The 25,162-nt window shown below is 40.0% G+C and overlaps 1 protein-coding gene across 2 annotated transcripts in view; it reads right to left on the bottom strand.

Moving 5' to 3' along the window:
• LOC138753875 (cysteine-rich motor neuron 1 protein-like) overlaps positions 1-25,162 on the bottom strand; it is a 300,852-nt gene that overhangs the window by 205,215 nt on the left and 70,475 nt on the right. For both annotated transcript variants that reach the window (XM_069917412.1, XM_069917413.1), the window contains exon 2: positions 24,964-25,131. In XM_069917412.1, the coding sequence (XP_069773513.1) occupies positions 24,964-25,131 (168 nt within the window). The remainder of the gene's footprint in view (positions 1-24,963; positions 25,132-25,162) is intronic.

Here is a 25,162-nt window from a genome sequence, read left to right as displayed (position 1 = left end):
GGTCTCATCTGAGGAATGTTCATCTACCTGAGATAGAGTTGCTGATTGGCTCAGATGTACCAAAGGCTTTGGAACCACTAGATGTAATAGAGAGTGTGGGAGAAGGACTTTACACTGTCAAAACCATGCTTGGTTGGAAAACTAATGGACCATTAAGAGGAAAAAATGATAATGCTCAGGAACAGTCAGCAACAAGTGTCAACAGGATATCAGTTGTGAAATTTTTTTAAATATTTTTTATTTCTTGCATCATGAATCATATCAATAACAACATTCACAAGTGATCATCTCTAATATATACAGTGACATTTCTTTTCCCCCCTTTCCCCCTTTCATCCCTCCCCCACCCACTTCAAAAACCAATAAATAATAAAACAAATAAAACAAAGAAATAACAAAAAGCAAAGAAGTCGTATCATCCACTTTTACATATTTAAATCTTACTGTGCCCATAATCATGTTGTTTTAAGAGATGGAGGGCATTCTCTAATATATTTTACGCATGGTTCCCAAATTTGTTCAAATAATGTATATTTGTCTTTCCGATTGTATGTAATTTTTTCTCATGGAATACACTTGTTCATTTCTGTATACCACTCTTGTATTTTTTGGCTTGCTTCCATTTTCCAGGTTGACATAATACATTTTTTGGTGACTGCTAGTCCTATCATAATAAATCTTATTTGGGCTCTATCTAATTTTAGTTCTAATTTTTTGTCTCATATTATTTAACAGAAATTTTTTTTTGGATCTTTTGGTATTTTTTTTTGTGATTTTGTTTAATATTAGATCTTCCCAGAAAGTTTTCATTTTTGAACATGTCCAAATTGCATGTAATGTTCCAGTCTCTTGTTTACAGTGAAAGCATCGATCTGATGCTGTTGGGTCCCACTCTTTTAATTTCTGAGCAGTAATATATTATCTATGTAGCCAGTTATATTGTATCATACGTAATCAACTATTTATCGTGTTCCTCATTGTTCCTGTACACAACTCCTCCCATGTTTCGTTCTTTATCTCTGTGTTTAAATCTTTTACCCAACTTTGTTTTGGTTTATATTTTGTTTCATCCTCTTCCTTATATTGCAGTTTGATGTACATGTTGGTTATAAATTTTTTAACTATCATTGGGTCTGTGATTAAATATTCATAGCTGCTACTTTCTGGTATCTCAGGCTATTTCCCAGTTTATCTTTTAAATAAGTTTTCAACTGCTAACATGCAAACATTGTACCTTGTGTTATTCCATATTTATCTTTTAATTGCTCAAATGTTAATAAATTATTTCCCAAAAAGCAATCTTCTATTTTCTTGATTCCTTTTCTAGCCCATTCCTTGAAAAATAAATTATCTATTGTAAAGGGGATTAATGGGTTTTGTGCCAATAACATTTTTGGTATTTGATAATTTATCTTTTTTTCTTCCAGTGTAATCTTTTCCATAATTTAAGTATGTAATGTAATACTGGTGAATTGTTGTACTGCACCAATTTTTTTCATCCCATTTATAAAGTATATGTTCCGGGATATGCAGTTGTGAAATTTCATGAGCTATGGGGACAGCAGTTCAGGACTGACTTTGCTGAGTGCCTCAAGAACCTTCAAGAGAAGGCAAGCAGTTATTGGATTTAGATTCAAAATCTGCCAAGCTAGTTGATGGCCATTATTGTATTAGATTACCTTTAAAGGAAAAAGAAATATGTAAGTCTGACAATAGGAGTGTTGCCGAACAAAGTACACTGAACCTAAAGAGAAGATTCAAGAGGGATTCTTCCTTTCATTCGGACTATACCAACTTCATGTTTGACATGATATCTGAAGGTTATACAGAGAAAGTACCAGATGGACTCTTGGAATGTAGTAATGGCAGAAAATTACATCCTCCACACCATAGGGTTTTACATCCACAAAAGAAAAAAAACTTCAAGTGGTGTTTGACTGTGGAGTAATATTTCTCAGCTCTTACAGAGGCTGGACCTGACCATTAGATTGATAGAAGTTTTGGCTAGATTCCTTAAAGAACCTGCTGTCATCGCTGAAGTAATGTTCTACCAGGTGAAAGTACCAAATGAAAACCGTGACTTGTTACTGTTTCTCTGGAGGCCTGATGGATTCTACAACCGGAACATGGTGGAATACAGAATGACAGTGCATCTTTGTAGAGCAACTTCATCTCCAAATTGTGTGAACTTTGCCCTTAGGAAATGTGCTGAGAACAATATGAAATAGTTTAGCCCTCAAGCTGAAGGCACCATTATGAACAACTTGTATGTAGATGACTGCCTGCCTCCCTCCCCACTATTGAGTACATCGACAGGGAACGCTGCCATCAGAGGGCAGCAGCAATCATCAAAAACCACCCAGAACACACTCTGTTCTCACTATTGTCATCAGAAAAGAGGTATAGGTACCACAAGACTCGCACCACCAGGTTCAGGAACAGCTGCTACCCATCCACCATCAGACTCCTCAACGACAAACTCAAAGACTCATTTAAGGACTTTTGTGCACTTTAGTTATTTGCACAGTCGGTTTGTTTACACTTATTATCTGTTTAGAGTTCCTTTATTTGTTTACATGGTGAGCAGGAAAGGGCTTTGGCAAATACTAGAGCACATCGGATGTCCCCTAAAGTTCCTCAACATGATTATCCAACTGCACGAAAACCAACAAGGTCGGGTCAGATACAGCAATGAGCTCTCTGAACCCTTCTCCATTAACAATGGCGTGAAACAAGGCTGTGTTCTCGCACCAACCCTCTTTTCAATCTTCTTCAGCATGATGCTGAACCAAGCCATGAAAGACCCCAACAGTGAAGACGCTGTTTACATCTGGTACCGCACGGATGGCAGTCTCTTCAATCTGAGGCGCCTGCAAGCTCACACCAAGACACAAGAGAAACTTGTCCGTGAACTACTCTTTGCAGACGATGCCGCTTTAGTTGCCCATTCAGAGCCAGCTCTTCAGCGCTTGACGTCCTGCTTTGCGGAAACTGCCAAAATGTTTGGCCTGGAAGTCAGCCTGAAGAAAACTGAGGTCCTCCATCAGCCAGCTCCCCATCATGACTACCAGCCCCCCCACATCTCCATCGGGCACACAAAACTCAAAACGGTCAACCAGTTTACCTATCTCGGCTGCACCATTTCATCAGATGCAAGGATCGACAACGAGATAGACAACAGACTCGCCAAGGCAAATAGCGCTTTTGGAAGACTACACAAAAGAGTCTGGAAAAACAACCAACTGAAAAACCTCACAAAGATAAGCGTATACAGAGCCGTTGTCATACCCACACTCCTGTTCGGCTCCGAATCATGGGTCCTCTACCGGCATCACCTACGGCTCCTAGAACGCTTCCACCAGCATTGTCTCCGCTCCATCCTCAACATCCATTGGAGCGCTTTCATCCCTAACGTCAAAGTACTCGAGATGGCAAAGGTCGACAGCATCGAGTCCACGCTGCTGAAGATCCAGCTGCGCTGGATGGGTCACGTCTCCAGAATGGAGGACCATCGCCTTCCCAAGATCGTGTTATATGGCGAGCTCTCCACTGGCCACCGTGACAGAGGTGCACCAAAGAAAAGGTACAAGGACTGCCTAAAGAAATCTCTTGGTGCCTGCCACATTGACCACCGCCAGTGGGCTGATAACGCCTCAAACCGTGCATCTTGGCGCCTCACAGTTTGGCGGGCAGCAACCTCCTTTGTAGAAGACCGCAGAGCCCACCTCACTGACAAAAGGCAAAGGAGGAAAAACCCAACACCCAACCCCAACCAACCAATTTTCCCCTGCAGCCGCTGCAACCGTGTCTGCGTGTCCCGCATCGGACTTGTCAGCCACAAACGAGCCTGCAGCTGATGTGGACTTTTATCCCCTCCATAAATCTTCGTCCGCGAAGCCAAGCCAAAGAAAGAAGAAATTTGTTTACATGTATTAAGTTCTGTACAGTTTATTTTTTGCACTACCAATTAGTGGTAATTCTGCTGCACCCGCAGGAAAAAGGAATCACAGGGTTGTATGTGATGTCGTGGATGTTCAGTAGTCTCAGAAGAAGATGCAATAGCTCTTTATTATGAGCTACAAGTGCTTTGTTTCAAGGAAGGGTTTCTACTTACAAAGTGGATAAGTAACAGTCATCATGTGTTGGCTGCCATACCTGAAACAGAAGAAGAACCTTCCTGTGGAGAGGGTGTTAGGTTGTAGGATTCATTCAACAGTCAGTTCGATATATGATCCCCTAGGAATATTGGCACCAGTAGTCCTGACTACCAAGAAGATCCTGCAATCATCCTGTAAATGATTGGTTGGGATGATATGATACCAGACTCCATTGTACAGGAATGGACGTATTGGAGGATTTAGGATCTCCATAAGCTTGAAGACTTTAAGGTTGACAGATGCTTCAAACCCACAAACTTTGGAATGGTGACATCTATTCAACTGCCTATTTTGCTGAAGCATGTGAGGACAGTTATAGAACTGTTAGTTACCTGTTACTGCATAATAACCATGGTCAGGCACATTTTGGGTATAGGAAAAGTGAAAGTGGTTCCATTAAAGCCAGCCACTATCCCTCGAATGGAGTTGACTGCTGCCACCATGGCGAGCAGAATAGACACAGTGTGGATAAAAGAGCTGCAGATGGAACTAGCAGACTCCATATTTTGGACTGATAGCACCTCTGTGCTCAAATATATCAACAATAAGACCATAAGGTTTTGAACTTTCGTGGCCAACAGAGTTGCTGAAATTGAGTTTCACATGGACTACAGTGGAGATATGTTAACACAATTAACAATCCAGCAGACATGGCTTCCTGAGGTTTAAAAGCCAAATCTTTTCTGAAGAAAGAAATATAGGTGTCTGGGCCTCAGTTTCTTCTTCAGCCTCAGAAAGAGTGGCCTCAAAATCCTGATGGATTGGAAGAAATCTCACCAAAGGACTCTAAAATCAGGAACATAACTGAAAATGCTGATCAGATAACGTCTGAAGAAATGGATCCAGTAACCTGCTTTTAATCCATTACCTCTCTTCCTGGGCTCATTTGGAAAGGGCAGTAGCATGGATGCTCAGACTTAAAGGAATGCTTCTGATTCATAGCGGAAAGAGGAAACAAGCAAGTGGTGTTCTTGCTCAGCTTCATTCACATAACATCCATCCGAGAAGTTTGCCACGAAAGGAGACAAGGAATCTTGAGACTCAGGAAAACAGTGGTCTCACAGTTGAAGAATTGGTTAATGCTGAAATGGAAATAATATGCTTTTGTCAGAAAAGATTTGCAGATAAAATATTGTCTTAGAAAAGGAATGAATGTTAAGAGGACTCAACCTCATTCTGGAAAATGATTTATTGGTGGGCGACACAGTAGAGCGGCAATGCCAGAAGAGATGAAACATCCTGTCCTACTGGCCAAAGACTTTAACATTTCTGATCTAATTCTTCAACATGTTCATGAAGAGGTGGGTCATGGTGGGTGCAACCAAGTGTTATCCAGACTACGCCAAAAATCAGAATCAGAACAAGTCACAACATTTGGTGTTTTGCAGCAGCGTTGTCCTGCAAATGTTGTGCAAATACTGGATTCTTGGTGCCACTGCGTCGATCAGAAAAATTGTGTCGATATGTGTTGTTACTGGACAACAGTAAATTTTCCCCTGGACAGAGTCTCTCCTGATCAACCTCCCTTCACTAATGTCGGAGTCGATTATTTTGGACCCTTTGAAGAGAAGTGTTGTGAAATGCTATGGTGGTATTTTCACGTTTAGTTGTAAGAGCTATGGTGGTATTTTCACGTTTAGTTGTAAGAGCAATTCACATTGAAGTGGCATCATCATTTGACACAGACCCTTCAATGTTTTACAGCCTAGACGTGAAAGAACTACGATCTGACAATAACACCAATTTTGAAGGGAGCTTAGCAGGAGTTGAGGGAGGCACCTGAAAGCTGGAATTGGAATCAAATCCATGATATACTGCTCCAGAAAGGAATCAATGGGATCGTCCATCCTCATGCTGACACACGCCATGGAGGTGTATGGGATGGATTAGCTCAGTGCAAAAGGTTCTCAATTCCACCCGAAATGTGGGTGAGGAGGGACTTGACACAGTTTTATGTGAAGCTGAGGCTATCCTCTATAGTTGTCCAATTACCAAGGCTTCTACAGATTCAAATGACTTATTCCGAACCACCTTTTGCTCTTTAAAACGATGCCATCAATGCCACTAGGGCAGTTTCAGGAAGAAGACATATATGCTCGTCACAGATGGATACAAGTTCAGAATATGTCGGACTTGTTGTGGAAAAGATGGATTAAAGAATATCTTCCCCAACTACAGGAACGACTGAAATGGTCTAACATTAGACGCAACTTCACACCAGGAGGAACTGTGATCATCATGGATGATTCAATGCCTCGAAACTCCTGGCTAACTGGAAAAATTGTTAGACCATTCTGGACAAAAAGGGACTTCTACATCATGTTCGGATCAAGACCAAAGCCAGTTTTCTGAACAGGCCCATCAACAAAGTGTACCTTCTACAGGTGACAGAGGAACTTTGAAAACCCAAAATTGACTTTATTTTGTTGTTTTTGGACCTTGTCTACTACACAGACTAGACTTTACTGGTCCAGAGTGGTGGTAAAGATCACTCCTTTTCAAGGTTATGTGCTAGTAACCCCTGGCCTTATGAAGAATGAAAATGATCGTCATCACTGGTTCTCAACCTTTTTCTTTCCACTTACATACTACTTTAAGTAATCCCTATGCCATGTGCTCTGTGATTAGTAAGGGATTGCTTAAGGTTGGATGTGAGTGGGAAGGGATGATTGAGAGCCACTGCTCTAGACCCAATTGTTACTGAAGTATTTTGCTTGAGAAAAATTGTCATTGGCCCATTTCCTTTGGAGTTATGAAACTGTGCACATAACGAGTCAATGAGGTTCAATTAAACCAGTGGTTTTCAAACTTTTTCTTTCCACCCACATCCCACCTTAAGTAATTCCTGACTAATCACAGAGCATCTATGGCATAAGGAACATTTAAAGTGGGATGTGAGAGGAAAGAAAAAGGTTGAGAACCACTGATCTACATAATATTGGAATATACTGTGTTTGATTGTTATTTAGAATTTTGTAATTATTATTTGAGACATAATAATTAGGGCCCAGTATTGTAGGAGCCAAAGATGTATTGCTTATTCTCATTGGTTTCACTCTGGGCATTGGCAACGTCCCAAGGTCCAGTGGTTGCTTGCATTCTATTTCTTCCGGTGTGCACACAATATTCATTTCCATTGTTGGCGCATGTGTGGGGGTTTCACGGGGTTTGAGAGTCGTTCGTGTGCATTGACTGGTATGGTGGATTAGCGACAAGGAGGGTGAGTTGGGCTCTGATATTTTCTGTTGATCGATATCACATACGATAGTCGTTACCGCAGTCATTATCACATTACATTCAACAACCATGTCACGTTATGAGTTAGTTTGCGTTCATTAAAAAACAGTTTAAAAATGCATCTAGTCTTCACTATGAATTTATTCTAATGTCACAGTTAAGAACTTACATGGCCTCCATGCAGCCTTTTCATTGAAAGTTGTCGCTATATGGAGTGTGACTTAAATTGGGTTCAAAAAACTATTGAGGACCCTATCCACCCAGCATACCGTACTTTTGGCCATCTACCATCAAGAAGGAAGCACAGGAGAATTTAAATCAGGACTTCCAAGCTGGGAAATAGCTTTCTCCCTCAGGCTGTGAGATGATGAACAGTATCCGAGTAAATTATCCCAAAATATTTATATCATATTCATTTAAAATTTTATTTCCATGTATAAATGTGATCGTTATGTGCTCCGTACAGTCTGCAGTCAAGATACATCAGGCATCTGAGTCGCAACCACCAGTTGACCTAGCTGGTCAATTCTTAGTCGGTCTGCAGCATAGTAAGGAGGTGACATGCCTCTCAGAGAGTATAAAATCACCAACGGTGGGCTGAATTTATGCTATGCCAGACAGTTTGTTCAGTGAAATTATTTATGAATTTTGCCTGGCCAACAGATGCTTACCATAATCCTATGGGATTTCCTCTGCTGTATTACCTCTAGATTCCAGTTTAAAACACATTTCAAAGCTAAGAATGCCAAAAGGAATACAGTATGTTAAAGAACATAATTTTTCATGCATTTTACTTCCAAATATGAACTCTTTCTTCCTCTCTGTCTGTCGTACAATTAATTTGTATTAATATTGGATGAAGAAGAAATCCTGAATTTCAAAAAATTCCACTTGAAAAAAACATTGATGAAAATTATCAATTATTTATATTGATTATTCTGTTTTAATTCTTCATGATGCACTTAAAGTTCTTTTGGTGCCACCTGTAGCACTGGTCAGTCCCCTTTTGTTGACGATTACCCAAAGAACAGTTGGCATAAAATCATTCTGGTCTGTTTAACTGCCAACATGCTGGTCTGCAGGTTTAACACAAGTCTCTAAGTTTCTTTCAGAGATGAATGAGAGTTTATTGTCATACACTTAAGTACAACCTACAAATGCACCAAAATTCTTACTCCCTTCAGCCAAACAGGTATGTAAGATACACTAAATATAAAAGTATTTAAAAAATCACCACAATATGCCAAGGCAGAAAAATAAATAATAAATATGAAAGGATAGACAGAGTAAATGTAGGCAGACTTATTTCACTAAGGGTAGGCGAGATACAAACCAGAGAACATGGGTTAAGGAGAAAAGGGAAAAGTTTAGGGGGAACTTCTTCACATAGAGAGTGGTGGGAGTTTGGAACGAGCTACCAGCTGAAGTGATGAATGAGAGCTCAATTTTAACATTTAAGAAGAATTTGTACAGATACATGGATGGGAGAAGTATGGAGGGCTATGGTCTGGGCACAAGTCAGTGGAGCTAGGCAGAAAAATAGTTTGGCATGGACTCGAAGGGCCAAAGGGTCTGTTTATGTGCTGTAATGTTCTATGGTTAGATAAAGATACAGTTAGTGCAAGAAAAAAAGTGACATATTATTAGAGCAGACAGTTTTGGTGGTCAGACACTATTAACATACTTCCAATAATTTTTTTTGAAGTTATTGCTTACTTTCTCTGCCAGCTGAATAAATGATTGACCAATAATCCATTCTTTCTTTTGTTTTAGTGTTACCTCGTTTTATTTTATAAAATTAATCAATTTCTTTGAATATAAAAATCGCTGCTTAATTCACATTGTATAGCAAAAAATAAGATTTGTTTTCATCATAATTCTTCAAATTCCTTAATTTGTAGTTAGTGGAAAAGTAAGTAGGAACATCTCCAGTTTACACCCAAATTCTTAATTTTATAGCAAAATATGGGCCCTGATGAAAAGATCCCTCATAAAATATTCTTTGTAAATATTGTGAGTAACTTTGTTTCCCCCCCCCCCCCCCCTCCCCACTACAGGCTATTCCAAAACAGTGCCCAAATCTAAAGTATTCTGAGAAGATGTCATTGCTTCATGAAGGATTGTGATAATGACTCAAGTGGCGGAAATGCAGGGAAGCTAGCAGGACAACAGACCACTGAAATTTCTTTATGAATGGCTTCTGGCTGGTGGCTAAATACACAAAGTTAACTGCTTCTTAAATACACTCCCAGAGAACAGTTTACTGTGATCTCGGAAAGGTTTGTATCAAAATCACCCATTAGTAGTGCCAGAACACAGTCTTGCTTGGGTATAATCGGTAAGTCTGTGGAATGTGCCTGTTTTAGATACCACAAAAATGGTCATTAAACATGCAAACTAATTCTGGGGCAGTCTGGACCTTGGATCCAATTACAAATATGTATTGTGAATTTGACTTGCTTTTCTGGTGCTATGAAGAGCACATTTCTCATGTCGGCATTAGATCTGTTTAATTGGACAATAAAGCATTGCCTCTAATCGACTCTCTTTCCATTTCTAAAACCCAGTTGTTAACATGAAGTATAACTCAGGTGCTCTGACTGAGGAGTATATGATATTGAACATTCCTGTGACAGCAGAATTCACTGAAGCATTCTTTTCTTTTTCAGATACTCGAAGAAGTGCTGGGCCACCAGAATCAATGACATCATTAATAATTGTTTAGATGTCTGCAGATGCTGAGGTCGACGGGATGCACACACTGCTGGAGAAACTCACCAGGTCAGGCAGCATCCACAGGAAGTAAAGAGCAACCAATGTTTCAGGCCTAGGCCCTTTGTCAGACATAAGAAAACAACAGGCAAGATGTCTGAATGCAAAGAAGAGAGAGTGAGGGAGAGATCTGAGTGCATGCTTTGCTGATTTCATTCATTGATCTGAAGCACTGGTGGCTTGGACCCAAAGTCTGCTGGAAGCATTTTTTTGATATTTCATGTAGCAGCAGAGTTTTATTACAAAGAAAGACCATTTAGTCAATCAGGTCAAAGCCCAGTGATTTTGTTTTTGCCAATTACTCCGGATCTGCCTCCAATTTAGGAAATCGTGTACTGTTTCAGAAATTGGAGCATAGAACCTTGGACTGGCAATCAAGTGCAATAAATACGATTGGAGGACCCATTTTATAGATGATAAATTGAACTGAAAAGAAAGAAAAATATTCATTTTTTGAGAGGATTATCCCTGGTGACCTGACCAATATTTGTCCTGCAGCTGCTAGATCAAATAAAAAAAGTTTAATGGGTTATTACAGTATTGTGCCTTTTGCTGTCCACATATTCCTTTTCAACATTACGGTGAGTGTACTTCTGAGAACTACTTCATTGGCCGTGAATCACTTTGAGATAGCTTCAGATCAAAAAACTACACGACTCTTTGTATTCTTCCGGGATGTGTCCACTTAAATGAAAATTTTGATTTAGTAAAACATCCCAAGGCAGTCATCTGGTGTGCAATTTTGACAAAGCTTGACTGAACAAAGGAAGATGACATTTGGTTCGCTTTGTCAGAGATAGGTTTTATGCAATAGACAAAGCTTGAGCACTTAAAGCACTTCAGAACACCGACTTAGAGTCAAGTCCACATTGGTCTTGTTCCTAATCTACACCGTCGATACATTAAAATACAGGATGTGATGATAAACAATCTTCTATGGAAATTCTACTGCAAATAGAACTTTCTGGAACAAATTAAAAAAAAACGAGATGGAACAGAATGTCCTGCTGAAGTTTTCATAAACTTCTAAAACTAATCCGGTGTGCAATTTTGGCAAGGGTTCGCTCGTTTTTGAAACAGGACTGTTGTACCTGGGCAGTATCCAAAAGGGAAGCAAACATCTTTCCGGAAACATTTTTTAAAAATTATTGCTTAAGCAGTGAGGCAAAGTTCACAGTATGATCCAAGAGATTGAGAAAATTCCTAACTATTTTAGCAAATCTCCCCACATAGATAAGACATAAGCCGCGTTTCCATTGGCACCCTTTCTCAGGAATTAACTGGGAATTTACTGGGACGGGTTCAGTGGAAAAAGAACGTGGTCTGAACACTGGCGTGAAATGACATCATTTCGCGCTGGGGATTAACCGCCTCGACCCCTACTCATATCCCCGGAGTTTGCTGACGCCGGTGTGCTGACAAAACTAGTGGAAAAGGGACAGTAGAAAGTCACTCTTTTCTAGTTGAAGGTAGAGCACTCCAATATCTGGGGATGAGTGTGTTCAGTGGAAAAGCAATTGGTGTCCCAGTTAAAGGTGGCCTAGAGTAAATGGCACAAAGGGCTTCCTATCCCGGGACACTGCATGACCAATTAACTGGGATGCCAGTGGAAAAGGGGCTATAGTAAGTATACATTAGTCAGCCCCTCAAGCTCTTTCCTCCAAACCTCTCATGAAAAGAAGTGAATGAGGGCAACAATCTTTATACGGTTGCAATCATATGCCATTACTTCCTCTCCAGACCTTGAATTGCCTTCAACTCCAAAGAACCTGTGAATTTTTTTCATTTTTGAGAATAACTACCATGCATTTTGGGAAAGTTTGTGCTGCAACCAATGTGATTCTGTGATATAAAGTGAACAGATATTTCCTGGAATCCAGTCTAAATCCTTTTCTGTACATGGTTGTGCCCCCTTATTGCTTCACGGCTGTACACATCAAAGAAAAAAAACACAAGCAACAACTCTGCAATTTCAACCTAATCTTCCCAAAATGAAATAGATTTGGAGGGAATAGAAAGCCTTAAGCATTTCCTACCAGGCCAGTTTTGTTAACAAATTAACACCAACGCAAAATCACAGCAGTCTATTCAAAACAAAAAAATAAATAAACTGATGTACTCAACGTGGCAATCTTCCATGAACGATACAGGTCAATGATTAGGTTTGAGATGCTGCCTCATGATGGAGAGTGAAGAAGGGAGATAGCCAGCCTATAGCAGTGAGAGGGAGAAATGAGACAGAGGCTGGTAGGTGAAATGTGGAACCGGATGAGGCGGGGAGGATAGGCAGATGCAGGGTGATGGGCAGAAGGAAAGAGAGTGATGGGTAGATGCAGCATGATGGGTAGAGGGGTGCTGAGCAGGGAGAAGGTGTGTTGTGCAGGGAGAGGGGCTGATGAGCAGATAGCGGGGGGGGCGGGATGGACAGGGGTGGGAGGTGATGGGCAGGTGAGCGATATGGGCTGGTAGGCATGTTGAGGTTGCCGATTACTCAAGCAAAGCAATGTGCGGGGGTGGGGAGGGGTTAATAGCATACATGTGCAGGCATGCGTCAGTGAATGGGTGATGAATCTTAAATGCAGAAAGAGGATGTGCCACCCATGTGGCAGTGAGTCACTGAGAAGGTCAGAGGAGTTTGGTTGGGTGGGGTTTGGGGAGATAAGAATGCAATGTTGTGTCTAGTGAATAATAAAGAAAGTCGACTTCATACTGTGCTGAAAGAAATGAGTGAGTGTACTCTTTATAAGTGCATTTACAGGCAAGTGGGAGTGATGGGCAGATGGAGTAGTTGACATGAATTGAAGAGAAAAATTCTGCAATTCATATTAAAGCAGTCTCAAAACTTCAACCAGCAGCGTACTTTTGAATTGCAACAATGACAATTGATCATTTCTGCATAAGGAGGTCACAGAAGAGGCAAAAAAAAAAGTTAATCCTCATGTGTTAAAGTTGGTTCAGGAATTATTGTCAACTAAATTAGTAGAGAACTCGCTTCTTCTAAAGTTTGCATCATATATCCACATGAGCATTTTAGTTTTGTGTATTGCCCAAGAATTAATACTTCCAAAATGCTCACTTATCAGCTGCAATGATAAAGGAACAAGAACTTGAGCCAAGTTTGTCACTTCAGCCGATAATGCTGTGTCCTGCTCACGTCTGAAATGACTCAGTCCAAAATACATCACATTCCATTTCTGCAATATTAATGGATAATTCCACCAGAAGTCTGTAGCCCCATTCACACCCGCACTTTAACCCATTAATTAACCTCCAATCTACCGATTAACATGTCAGTGTGAAAGCTCGCGAACCAGCATGCAGGTATCAGATCACCCCGGGGATGAACCGCCTAGGGAGGGTGCATTATCGCTGAATCATTTTGAATAGGCCTATCGGTTAGCCCAGTGTGAAAGGGGCAGGGAGTATGCAGGACTTCACCGCTGGAGGATAGGTGTCCCTTTTGCTTTGGGATGGCAGGTGGTGAGTGTGAAAGGATACAGAGAACCAATTAACATTGGTCCAGTGTGAACAGCAAAAACGCTCTTCATTGAAGTCACAGGTGAAACATAATAAACTTCTGTTCCTAATGCATAGCAAAAGCCCCAATGCAGATTGCTGCTGAACGTGTGGAAGCGTACAGGAGGGAGATAGATCAGCTTGTTGAGTAGTGTCACAAGAACAACCTTCCGCTCAACGTTATGTAATGTATATATATTTGGGAGAATTTGGTAAAATTAGAGTAGGTTACAAACATACATACATTTTAAAACAGATATATAACCATATAACCACTTACAGCACAGAACAGGCTAGTTCGGCCCTTCTAGTCCATGCCGTAGCAAATCCCCACCCTCCTAGTCCCACTGACCAGCACCTGGTCCATACCCCTCCAGTCCTCTCCTATCCATGTAATGATCCAGTCTTTCCTTAAATGTAACCAATGATCCCGCCTCGACCACGTCTGCCGGAAGCTCATTCCACATCCCCACCACCCTCTGCGTAAAGAAATTTCCCCTCATATTCCCCTTATAATTTTGACCCTTCAATCTTAAACCATGTCCTCTAGTTTGAATCTCCCCCTTTCTTAATTGAAAAACCCTATCCACATTTACTCTGTCTGTCCCTTTTAAAACCTTAAACACCTCTATCAAGTCCCCTCTCAATCTTCTACGCTCCAGAGAAAAAAGCCCCAGTCTGCACAACCTTTCCCTGTAACTCAGACCCTGAAATCCTGTCAACATTCTCGTAAACCTTCTCTGCACTCTCTCTATTTTGTTTATATCTTTCCTATAATTTGGTGACCAAAACTGTACACAGTACTCCAAATTTGGCCTCACCAATGCCTTGCACAATTTCATCATAACCTCCCTACTCTTGAATTCAATACTCCGATTTATGAAGGCCAACATTCCAAATGCCTTCTTCACCACACCATTACCTTGAGGGTACTATTTACAATAATTCCTAAATCCCTTTGTTGCTCTGCACTCCTCAATTGTCAACCATTCAATGTATATGACCTATTTAAATTTGCCTTTCCAAAATGTAGCACCTCACATTTATCTGTATTAAATTCCATCAGCCATTTCTCTGCCCACACCTCCAGCCTTCCTAAATCACCTTTTAATCTATGGTAATCTACCTCACTGTCCACAACACCAGCAATCTTTGTGTCATCTGCAAACTTGCTTATCCAATTCTCCACCCCTACATCCAGATCGTTAATATATATAACAAATAATAGTGGACCCAGGACCAAACCCTGAGGAACTCCACTAGTCACCGGCCTCCAATTGGACAAACAATTTTCTACCACTACTCTCTGACACCTCCCATCCAACCACTGCTGAATCCATTTCACTACCTCTTTATTTATACCTAATGCCTCCACCTTTTTTCCTAACCTCTTGTGGGGAACTTTGTATTTGAAATACTGAAGAAATCACATTCAGTAACATTACAGAAACTATGGAGAATGCGATGCACATTTCACAAGTAGCTGCTAATTGAAATTATGTCATAAAATGAATCGACTGGAGACAGGTCATCTGTTTGAACATTTTTACAAGGCTTCTGACCTTTCTGCAAAGTGCACAGAAAGGTCACTCCTGAGAAGTTTGTTTACCTAAAACAACAGATGGGGGCAAAAGACTAACTCCTATTGTTGCTGGAGGAGATGGGGGTTTTATGGCAAGTGAGAGAGTCACATGGGCTTTGTGGCAGAGAGAGAGAGGTAGAGAGAGAGAGAAGGGTGAAACAAGTTCTGTCAGCCAGTGTGTGTGTGACACTGAAAGACAGCTGAACAGTCACAGCTGAAGCAAGCAGGAAGCTTGTTGAAACTGAAACAGAAAGCTCCAGAGGGGCGGATGCTGGAAGTGCTATCTGTCTGATGTTTCTCTTGGAATAAGTGGAACAGAAAGGAACTCTGTGTAGCCTGAAAGAGGTTATCATCTGGAGAACCCTGATGGGGCAAGTTTCATCAGTGAGACATTGAGGTGACTAATGGTGGTACCTCAGTTGTGGAAATCCTGGAACAACAAATCTCTCTCTGCAAACCTCCAAAGAACCTTCCTGAGCGGTAAACATTTACCTTTTAAGCACCAAAGCCCAGTGAACTTTATATATGTTAAATTCTGTGCACAGTATAAGAATTGCCTGCAGCCAGCGAACTTGGAAGAATGAGAAGTGAGGTTGAACTATGAACCAAAGAACTTTTCTTAAATTTACACACACATCATACACATGTGCTTAGAATTAGAAGAGGGTTAATTTGGGTTAGTTAATTTAAAGTTTGATTCTGTTTTCATGTTTAAAGATAATTAAAAACAACTTTTGTTTAAGTAACTACTTGACTTGGTGAATGTCTATTGCTGCTGAGTTTTGGGGTCCTTTGGGCTCGTAACAGTTAGAAAAACCAAGGAGATGATTGTGGGCTTCAGGAGGAAGTCAGAAGAACATAACCCAGTCCTCATCGATGGCTCAGTAGTGGAGAGGGTCAAAAATTTCAAATTCCTGGATGTCAACATCTCCGACGATCTGTCCTGGAGAGTCCACATCGATGCCATCACGAAGAAGCCCAGCCAGTGGCTGTACTTTGTGAGCAGATGGAGGATATTCGCTATATTACTGAAGACTCTCGTAAAGTTTACAGGTGAACCGTGGAGAGTATACTGACTGGTTGCATTACTGTCTGTTATGGAGGCGCCAAATCACAGGACAAGGAAAACTCCAGAGGGTTGTTAACTCAGCCTGCGACATCATAGGCATCAGACTTCACTCCATTGAGGACATCCATATGAGGTGGTGTCTTAAAAAAGTAGCCTCTATCCTCAAAGACCCCCACCACCCAGGCCATGCCCTCTTCATTCTGCTACCATCATGAAAAAGGTACAGGAGCCTAAAGACGAGCACTCAGCAGCACAAGGTCAGCTTCTTCCCCGCTGCCATCAGATTCCTGAATAATCAATGAACAAAAGACACTGCCTTACTTTACGTGCACTGTTACTTTTATTTTTATATTATTGTTGTAATATGTTTGCACTACGATGATGATAAGTCATGCAAGGACTGCATATAAAGACAGGGTTGTTCAGGAAAGAAATGGTATTACATGCATCTACTTCAATGCGAGGAGTATTGTCGCTAAGGTGGATGATCTTAGAGCGAGGATTGCCATGTGGAATTATGACATTATTGGTATTAGTGAGACTTGGTTGCAGGAGGGGCAGGATTGGCACCTCAATGTGCTAGGGTTCCATTGTTTCAGACAGGATAGAGGGCAAGGGAGAAAAGGAGGAATTGCTCGTCAGGGAAAATATCACAGCTGGGCAGAGACAAGACAACACTGAGGACTCATCTACAGAGGCCATATGGATGGAGCTGTGGAACGGGAAGGGCATGAGCACCCTAAGAGGGCTGCATTACAAACCACTATTGTGAATGGTCCAAGAGAATTGGAGCAGCAAATCTGTAGGGGAATAGAAACAAACTTGTGAGAGTAGAAGATTTTAACTTTCCCCACATAGACTGGGAGTCTCATACGATAAAAGGACTAGATGAGTTGGAGTTTGTCAAATGTGTGCAGGAAAGTTTCCTACATCAACGAGGTATCAACAAGAGAAAATGCAATACTTTATCTTCTTTTCGGGAACCAGGCAGGTCAGGTGGCAGAAGTATGTGTACATGAGCATTTTGAGTCCAGTGACCATAGTATCATTAGTTTCAAGCTAATTATGGAGAAGGATAGCTCTGGTCCTCGATTTGAGGTTCTGAATTGGAGAAAGGGCAATTTTGAGGAAATGAGGAAGGATCTCAGAGGAGTCCATTGGAATATTATTTTCTGGCAAGGATGTATCCAGCAGATGGAAAGTGTTCAAGGACAAAATCTTGAGAGCGCAGAGATTGCATTTTGCTACCAGGAATAAGGGCAAAGTTAACAGATATAGGGAATCTTGGTTTTCAAGGTTTATTGGAGAGCTGGTTAAGAAAAGGAGGGGCCTATATATATGCGGTATAGACAACAAGGAGGAAATGAGCTACTTGCAGAATATAGAAAATGTAAGAGAATGCTTAAGAAGGAAATTAGGAAGACATAAAGAAGTCATGAAGGTGCTTTGGCTGATAATGTGAAGGAAAATCCAAACGGTTTCTACAAGAATATTAAAAGTAGAAGGACAGCAAATGACAAAATTGAACCTCTAGAAAATCATAGTGGTCAATCATGTGTGGAGCCTCGTGAAATGGGGGAGATCTTAAGCAATATTTTTTGCATCAGTATTTACACAGAAACTGGCATTGTGAATAAGGAAGGAAGGGAAACAAATAGAAGTGTCATGGAACATATGGAATTTAAGGAGAAGGAAGTGATTGCTGCCTTGCAATGAACAAAGGTAGACAAATTCCCTGGACCAGATACCTTGAGGGAGACAAGTGCTGAAATTGCAGGGCTCCTGGACAATATATTCAAAATGTCCTTAGTCACAGGGGAAGTGGCTCATGTTGTCCCTCTGCTTAAGAAGGCAATTATAGGCCATGGAGCCTGACGTCAGTAGTATGCAAATTATTTGAAGGATTTCTGAGAGATAGGATATATAGTTATTTGGACTGTCATCAGCTGATTAAGGAAAGTCAGCATGGATTTGTGCATGGTAAATAGAGTTTAACAAATCTTGTAGAGTTTTTTGAGGAGGTTATCAAGAATGTTGATGACGGAAAGGCTGTGGATGTTGTCTATGTGGACAGTAAGGCCTTTGATAAGGTTCCACACGAGAGGTTGGTTCAGAAGGTTAGGACACTAGGTATACATAGAGAGGTTGCAAACTGGATTCAGAATTGGCTTGGTGGAAGAAAACGAGTGGTGGTGGATGGTTGCTTCTCAGACTGGAGGTCTATGTTGAGTGGTGTGCCTCAGGGATCTGTGTTAGGACCATTATTGTTTGTTTGTTATCCATATAAATGACCTTGATGATAACGTGATGAATTGGATCAGAAAGTTTGCTGATGACACAAAGATAGAAGGTGTTGTGGACTATGAGGGATCTGGACCAGATGCGAAATTGGGCCAATAAATGGCTGATGGAATTTAATGCAGATAAGTGTGAGGTGTTGTACTTTAGAAGGGCAAATCAGGGTAGGACATTCACAATAAATGGTAGACCATTGAGGAGTGCAGAGGAGTAAAGAGATCTAGGAATACATACTCATTGTTCCCAGGGTTGTAATGAAAGCTTTTGGCATCTTAGTCTTTATAAATCAAAGCATTAAGCATAGAAGGTGGAATGTTATTTTGAAGTTATTCAAGTCATTGGTGAGACCACACTGAGAATATTGGGGACAGTTCTAGTTGTCCAGCAGCAGGAAAGATATCAATAAGATTGAAAGAGTGCAAAGAAGATTTAAGATCATAGCTTTGGGGTAAAAGGGGAGATGTATAAGGGGAACATTAGGGGAAAGTTTTTCACTTAAGAGAGTGGTAGGAGTGTGGAATGAGCTGCCATCTGATGTAGTGAAAACAGATACAATCTTGAGTTTTAAAAATAAATTGGTTATATATGGATAAGAGAGATCTGGAGGGTCATGGAATGAGAGCAGGTCAGTGGGTCTAGCTAGTTTTACTGGTTGGCACAGACCAGAAGGGCTGAATGGCCTTTTTCTGTACTGTAACATTCTATAGTTCAGCCACAAAACACTGAATTTCATGACAATAAATTCTGATTCTGATGTGTGTGTGAAACTCCTGCATGCTGAACCATGTCAAGAAATTACTTACTCTATGCTTCAGTGAATACACTAATTGCTATCCATCATTATGTCTGCCCCAAACATATTATTTGACAGTCTCATAGAAATGCAACCATGGGGAGATAAGACATTTTATCAAAGGCTTTTTGTAATTTTATATATATATATATATATATTATATATATAAAATCCTTCAATAACACCTTTTCAAATAAGAATAATCCCATTTTGATAAGCCTTTGGCACTCTATAATCATAGTTATGTTCTTAAACAATGCTTTCATACATGCATTTTGTACTGTCTGTATTTAATCCCTAAAATTAGAGTCAGGCCAGAACAGAAACAGATTTATATTTGGTCACAGTAATTACTATCTTTCCTCTGTGAAAAGCCAGCAATTACAGAATTTTTGTTGATTAATATTGTACAGAAATTTCTGATTAACCATTTGTGATTTTACAGTACCTTCACAGGTTATATTTCTACCTTTCTCAAGAACATTCAAGGGAAATTATGGAACTGACATGAATTTAAGATTTTCACAAACATCTAAGAATCCTGCACATGGATGATTAACATTTTGAAGCTTAACAAATCATTTGACCCAAAAAATATTTTTAAGACGTGTATTGTAATTCCTTTTGTGAATATTTCAAAATAATGAGCCAGAATTTATTGTAACAACCTGCCCCTGGACTTGTAGTGATCTACAACACAAGTTTTAATTTAATTTTAATTTAGAGATTACAGCACATTAACAGGCCCTCTCTCTTTGGCCCCCAAACTCCGCCCAAATATACCCCTGTGACCAATTATCCTACTAACGCCATATGCCTTTGGAACGTGGAAGGAAACCGAAAGACAGACAGGGGGAGTAATCAAAGGTTTGAATGAGAAAGGAACAGCAGGAGCCAGTAAATTGTCTAGATTAACACGTGTAACTGAAGTACAGCAGAAATATAAACTTGACATTTTAATTTTAGTTTAATTTAGAGATACAACATGGTAACAGGCCCTACTGGCCCACGAGGCCGCACTGCCTAAATACACCCATGTGACCAATTAACCTACTGAACCCAGATGTATTTGGAACGTGGGAGGAAACCAGAGCACCCTGAGGAAACCCATTCGGTCACAGGATAACATACAAATTCCTTTCAGACAATGACAGATTTGAACCCAGGTCGATGAAACTGTAAACTTATTGCTCTAACCATCTCGCTAACTGTTGTTAACTAGGAACTCAAGTTGGCCCTGTTCTCAATGGCAAAACTTTGTGCTGTGGCACACTTTGGAGTTTGGAACAACACTATTCATGAAACAACATAAAGAATGTGTCTGAGAGCTGACAAGACCACACCTCAAAGCTTCAATGTCTGTGAAAATCTGCTCACAGTGTATTTCTGAATATCTCTGACATTCAAATCATTACACTGCTATTGAAAAAGAAGTTTTTTTAAAAAGTGAAACATTTAGCCATAAAAAACTTAGGAATGCTTAAGACAGACATTTAACAAAACTGAATTATTTTTAAAAAAAAATACAAACTGCACATCCCACTCTCTCCTCATTGTTCGAATGAATGTGCCTGGTCTTCCTGTTCACGGTTCCACAGGCAATTCTGACCACAGATTCAAACTCCGCCATAAGCTCTGAAAGCAGAAGCATTTGGGCGAAGAAACATCAGCAGTTCAATATCTTCCCACAAAATCTGACAACCAATTTTAAATGTTTATGACCTTTTATTTACTGGCACAATCTTGGTTACTGGACAATGTTTATTCAGCACTGTGGACAAAATTTAAAAATTGAGCTCAATGACACTCCTTGTTTTGACATCTGAGAATCCATCAGAATAAGTGAGAGGCTGCTCATCCAGCTTGATGCTGGCACAGATGGACTGTTGTCTGACTGCAGCAGGCAATGGAAAGAAGATGATCTTCAGCTTCCTGGCAACCTCTTTCCAAGGAGAACAGCTCGCGCTGTAGCTTTACTGCCGACGACAGATTGCTGACCAAAACCTTTGTGTGCACAACTGGTGAGAATTTACTTGGCTTCTTTGAGTTGATTTCTCATCGTCTCACATCTTCAACCAACATTAACAGCCTCATAACGGAAACACGGAGTTCAAAATCTTCTTCGTCAATATTTAATGGATTTAACAGGTGTAACAGGGGTAATTTTTTTAAAGCAATGGATGGTGGGTGCATGGAACAAGTTGAGGAGATGGTTGAGGCAAGTGCTATTGCAACATTTGAACAGATACGTCAATAGGATGGGTTGAGAGGATTGAGTTTTGGCCTAACTGCCTTCCACTGATGCCGCCTGGCCCGCTGAGTTCCTCCAGTACTTTGTATGTTGCTCCAGCTTTCCAGCATTTCCACTTTATCACCTGTGGGAGGTCAGACCTGGAGCAAGAATAGCATCACCACTCATTTGAACAAAGAGGACCCAGATCAATACTGGTAAATTGCAATTTTTAAAAATTAATTCAGTTTAGTTAAAATCTTGTAATGTCTTTAGAGATCCTCAAATATGTTAATTTTAATTTAAAAATAATATTTTCCAGTTGCTATAAATGACATGACTGTAGATTTGGAATGTTTTTGTGTGCTTATTAGTTATCTGCTGACATTTTCCTTGTGGCCATTTCAAACGTGGAGTTTGCTCTGCTAACATTTCCCCCCCTGACCACAGTGGTAGCATTGGCAGGGAATTGGGGTGTCATTCACAGAATGTCAGGACCAAAGGATCCACCAGAAGGCAAAATTGGACTTTATTCACTGTCAGTGGTGAATGCAGTGGCTGGTTACCACCAGGAAATTCTGGTCAACATCAGTTTTCACAGAGGTGCTGGCAACCCCCAGTTCCACTGCAACATCAACTCTCTTGAGACCTGCATAACCCAGTTGGCTGGTGAAATATCCAGTGCTAGGCAAGCAAACGTTTCTTTCAGTTACATAAACATGGGCAAGGCTTAAAGCCAATGTCTTTGGTCCCTGCCACAAGCTTTGTTCTGTAGGTGACAGTTCCACCACATATTCTGGCAACTTTCTGAGGGACAAACAAAACTTTCACATCCAGGGTTCCATGTGTGGTCCTGAGATAAACTTCCACCAGCATACGTGTCTCTACAAACCACCCATTTACACCTCTGCAATGTTGCACAACTCTGAGCTGAATAAGTGCTAAAATCTTCATCCATGCCGTTGCTACTTCTATACTTGGAGAAGCCCAAGAACTACAGGTGCTAGTATCTTGCACAAACAACAACCAGTTGGTAAGATTCAGCATGGAGCAAAATGGGCAGTCAACATTTTGGGCTGGGACCCTTTCTCGAGACCCCATTAAAAAGGTCTAAAAAAGATCTTGCAACCTCAGAATGGAGACTTTTTATCTCCATGGATGCTGCCTGACCTTCTTGTTGCTTGCTCCACTTCCATATTTACCTGTTCTAATACACACCCAGCTGCTCTTTCAGCTTCATCCTTTCATTAATGTGCCAATCTAGAACAACAAAAGGAACAATCCAAATAGTGGGTCATTGTCACGACCAGCGGTTTTCCTGCATAAAACAGAACACTCTGAGAAAACTTTGGTATCCTCATTCCTCTTTTGGAACAGCTTGAAGCACGAAGAAGTTCAATACATTATATTGCCTTCAAATTTTTTTTTCAGATTAATAGTTCCAGAAAGCAAAAGAAAACACATTTCCAAGAAGCTTTAATTATCAAATATTCAGGAATGTAAGGGGCCTATTCCCTAAACACCAGAGAAGCTGATTGGTGTAAACCGGATAATAGAAATAAGTCAATTACATGCAACTCTGAAAGCAAGTCATGGAAAAGTGAATACCAGATACTGACTGCATCACCTTTATGACAATATTATCTTGAAAACAATAAAATGTATCAAGTAGCAGTGAGTATTTTTTGGGATTAAATTTTCAATTTTAACTGATAACAAAAAGAAAAAAAGGAAATTCAGTTTTACACATTTTGCTTTTGAAGGCAGCTTTAAAAATTCAGATATTTTGCCGAGAGTATCATTCAAACACATTGTTTGTTGGACCCGTGGTAGATTGCATTAAGTGAATGATGTGACTATGGGAAAAAACACGAGTAAAAACACAAATTTGAATTTGCAAATGTTATTATTCCTGTTTACTAATTTACCATAACTGTAGCTTATTATTCAGAAGTTGTCAAGTTTTAACATAAAATAATCCCATTTTGCCAGACAACCAAAAAATACCGTCAAATACAACAAAAATAGAAATGAAATCCAATGGAGTCTATTTTTTAAAATAGAATACTTTGAATAATGTTGCTAGAGAGTGTGCTTTTTTTTCATTTATAATGCTCTGAATTACCATTATGTTTGACATGAGTGTTAAACCGGAATGTAAAGCCAGAATAGATGGAGGAGAGTGGTTACTCTGCATGCATTAATCAAGAGTTTCTATTGATGCACCATCTGGCTACAAGAATTACACAGTGGTCGCTCCAGGAATAACTACATTCATGAAAATACTTTCCTTGAATGAATGCCTGGTGCAGAACCTTACTCTTGAATACTCCATTAAATGAAGCAAGCTCATTGAAAAACCAGAAACCGCAACGTTTCTCATCATTCTTTACACAATGAAATTAAATGGTTCACGTCTACGCAACATCACAAGCCTCAAATCAATACTCATGTGACTTTCAAGATGCCAATAGTTGCCACTATTTTGACCTCCCTCTCAACAAGCCCATCATGCTCAACTATATACTATAGCTCCCATTAAGCTGTGTTCTTGATTAGCAGTATCTACAATATTTGTTTTACATTGATATTTAAAATCATAAATTTCAAGAGAATAAGGAATCTTTCTTATTAAGAGATTAAAAGTTATATGAATCCATTTCTAAACTGCACATGATGTACTTTAATCTTTGGTATAAGTTTTTGGAAAAAAAATAGCTTTATGCCTTGACTGCAACTAACAACCAAATAAAACTGCTTAGTTATGATGGGTTAAAATCTCAATAGCTTCAGACCATTTTGTTAGGGAAAACAAAATGAAAAGATCTTCATGTGGGCTATGTCAGTGACAACATTTAGACTTAAGAATAAGTAAAACTACTTCTTAGGCAAGTCAATCCATAAAACCAACACAACAAAGATGACTAAAACAAGCTGATCAAAGCAGACAACTTAATTGGCAACTGAAGCTCTTCAACGCAAACCTCAGACAATTCACTATGATCTCCTTCAAAGAGAAATATGTATCAGAATGAGGCAAACAAAACTGCCCCCAGTCAGCACTTATTCTTTCTACACAGTCATTTTTGTTTTCCCTCATGTAAATTATAGTTACCCCAAATGCTTTGGCTAAATATAACATGGTGTTTAGTTAATACCTATTCACTGTTTTACACAAGTATGATTATCGATCTTCACATCTTTTGCACAGATGACTTCAAATTCACTCAATGGAATTTTAAGTTCAACTCACACACCACCATGTGCGCAATTACCCTCATCCACCTTCAAAACATTCATTTATTTTACCTGGAACATATCCCGACGTAGCAGTGCAGGCATCCAGATCAGGAAACTGGAATACGGTGACACAGGAACGTACGATCTCACAGACGCATTGCCCATTTTTCAGGTTACAACCAGATACCTCAGGACACACGTCATCTTCTGGCACAACATCTTCAATGAATTCTATTTCTGCAGAAGGTTAAAAATATGAATATAATTT

The sequence above is a fragment of the Narcine bancroftii genome, chromosome 2 (genome assembly GCF_036971445.1).
Source record: "Narcine bancroftii isolate sNarBan1 chromosome 2, sNarBan1.hap1, whole genome shotgun sequence".
Taxonomy (NCBI): Eukaryota; Metazoa; Chordata; class Chondrichthyes; order Torpediniformes; family Narcinidae; genus Narcine; species Narcine bancroftii.
The sequence above is the reverse complement of the archived record's forward strand: the minus strand, read 5'-3'. Positions and strand labels throughout refer to the sequence as shown.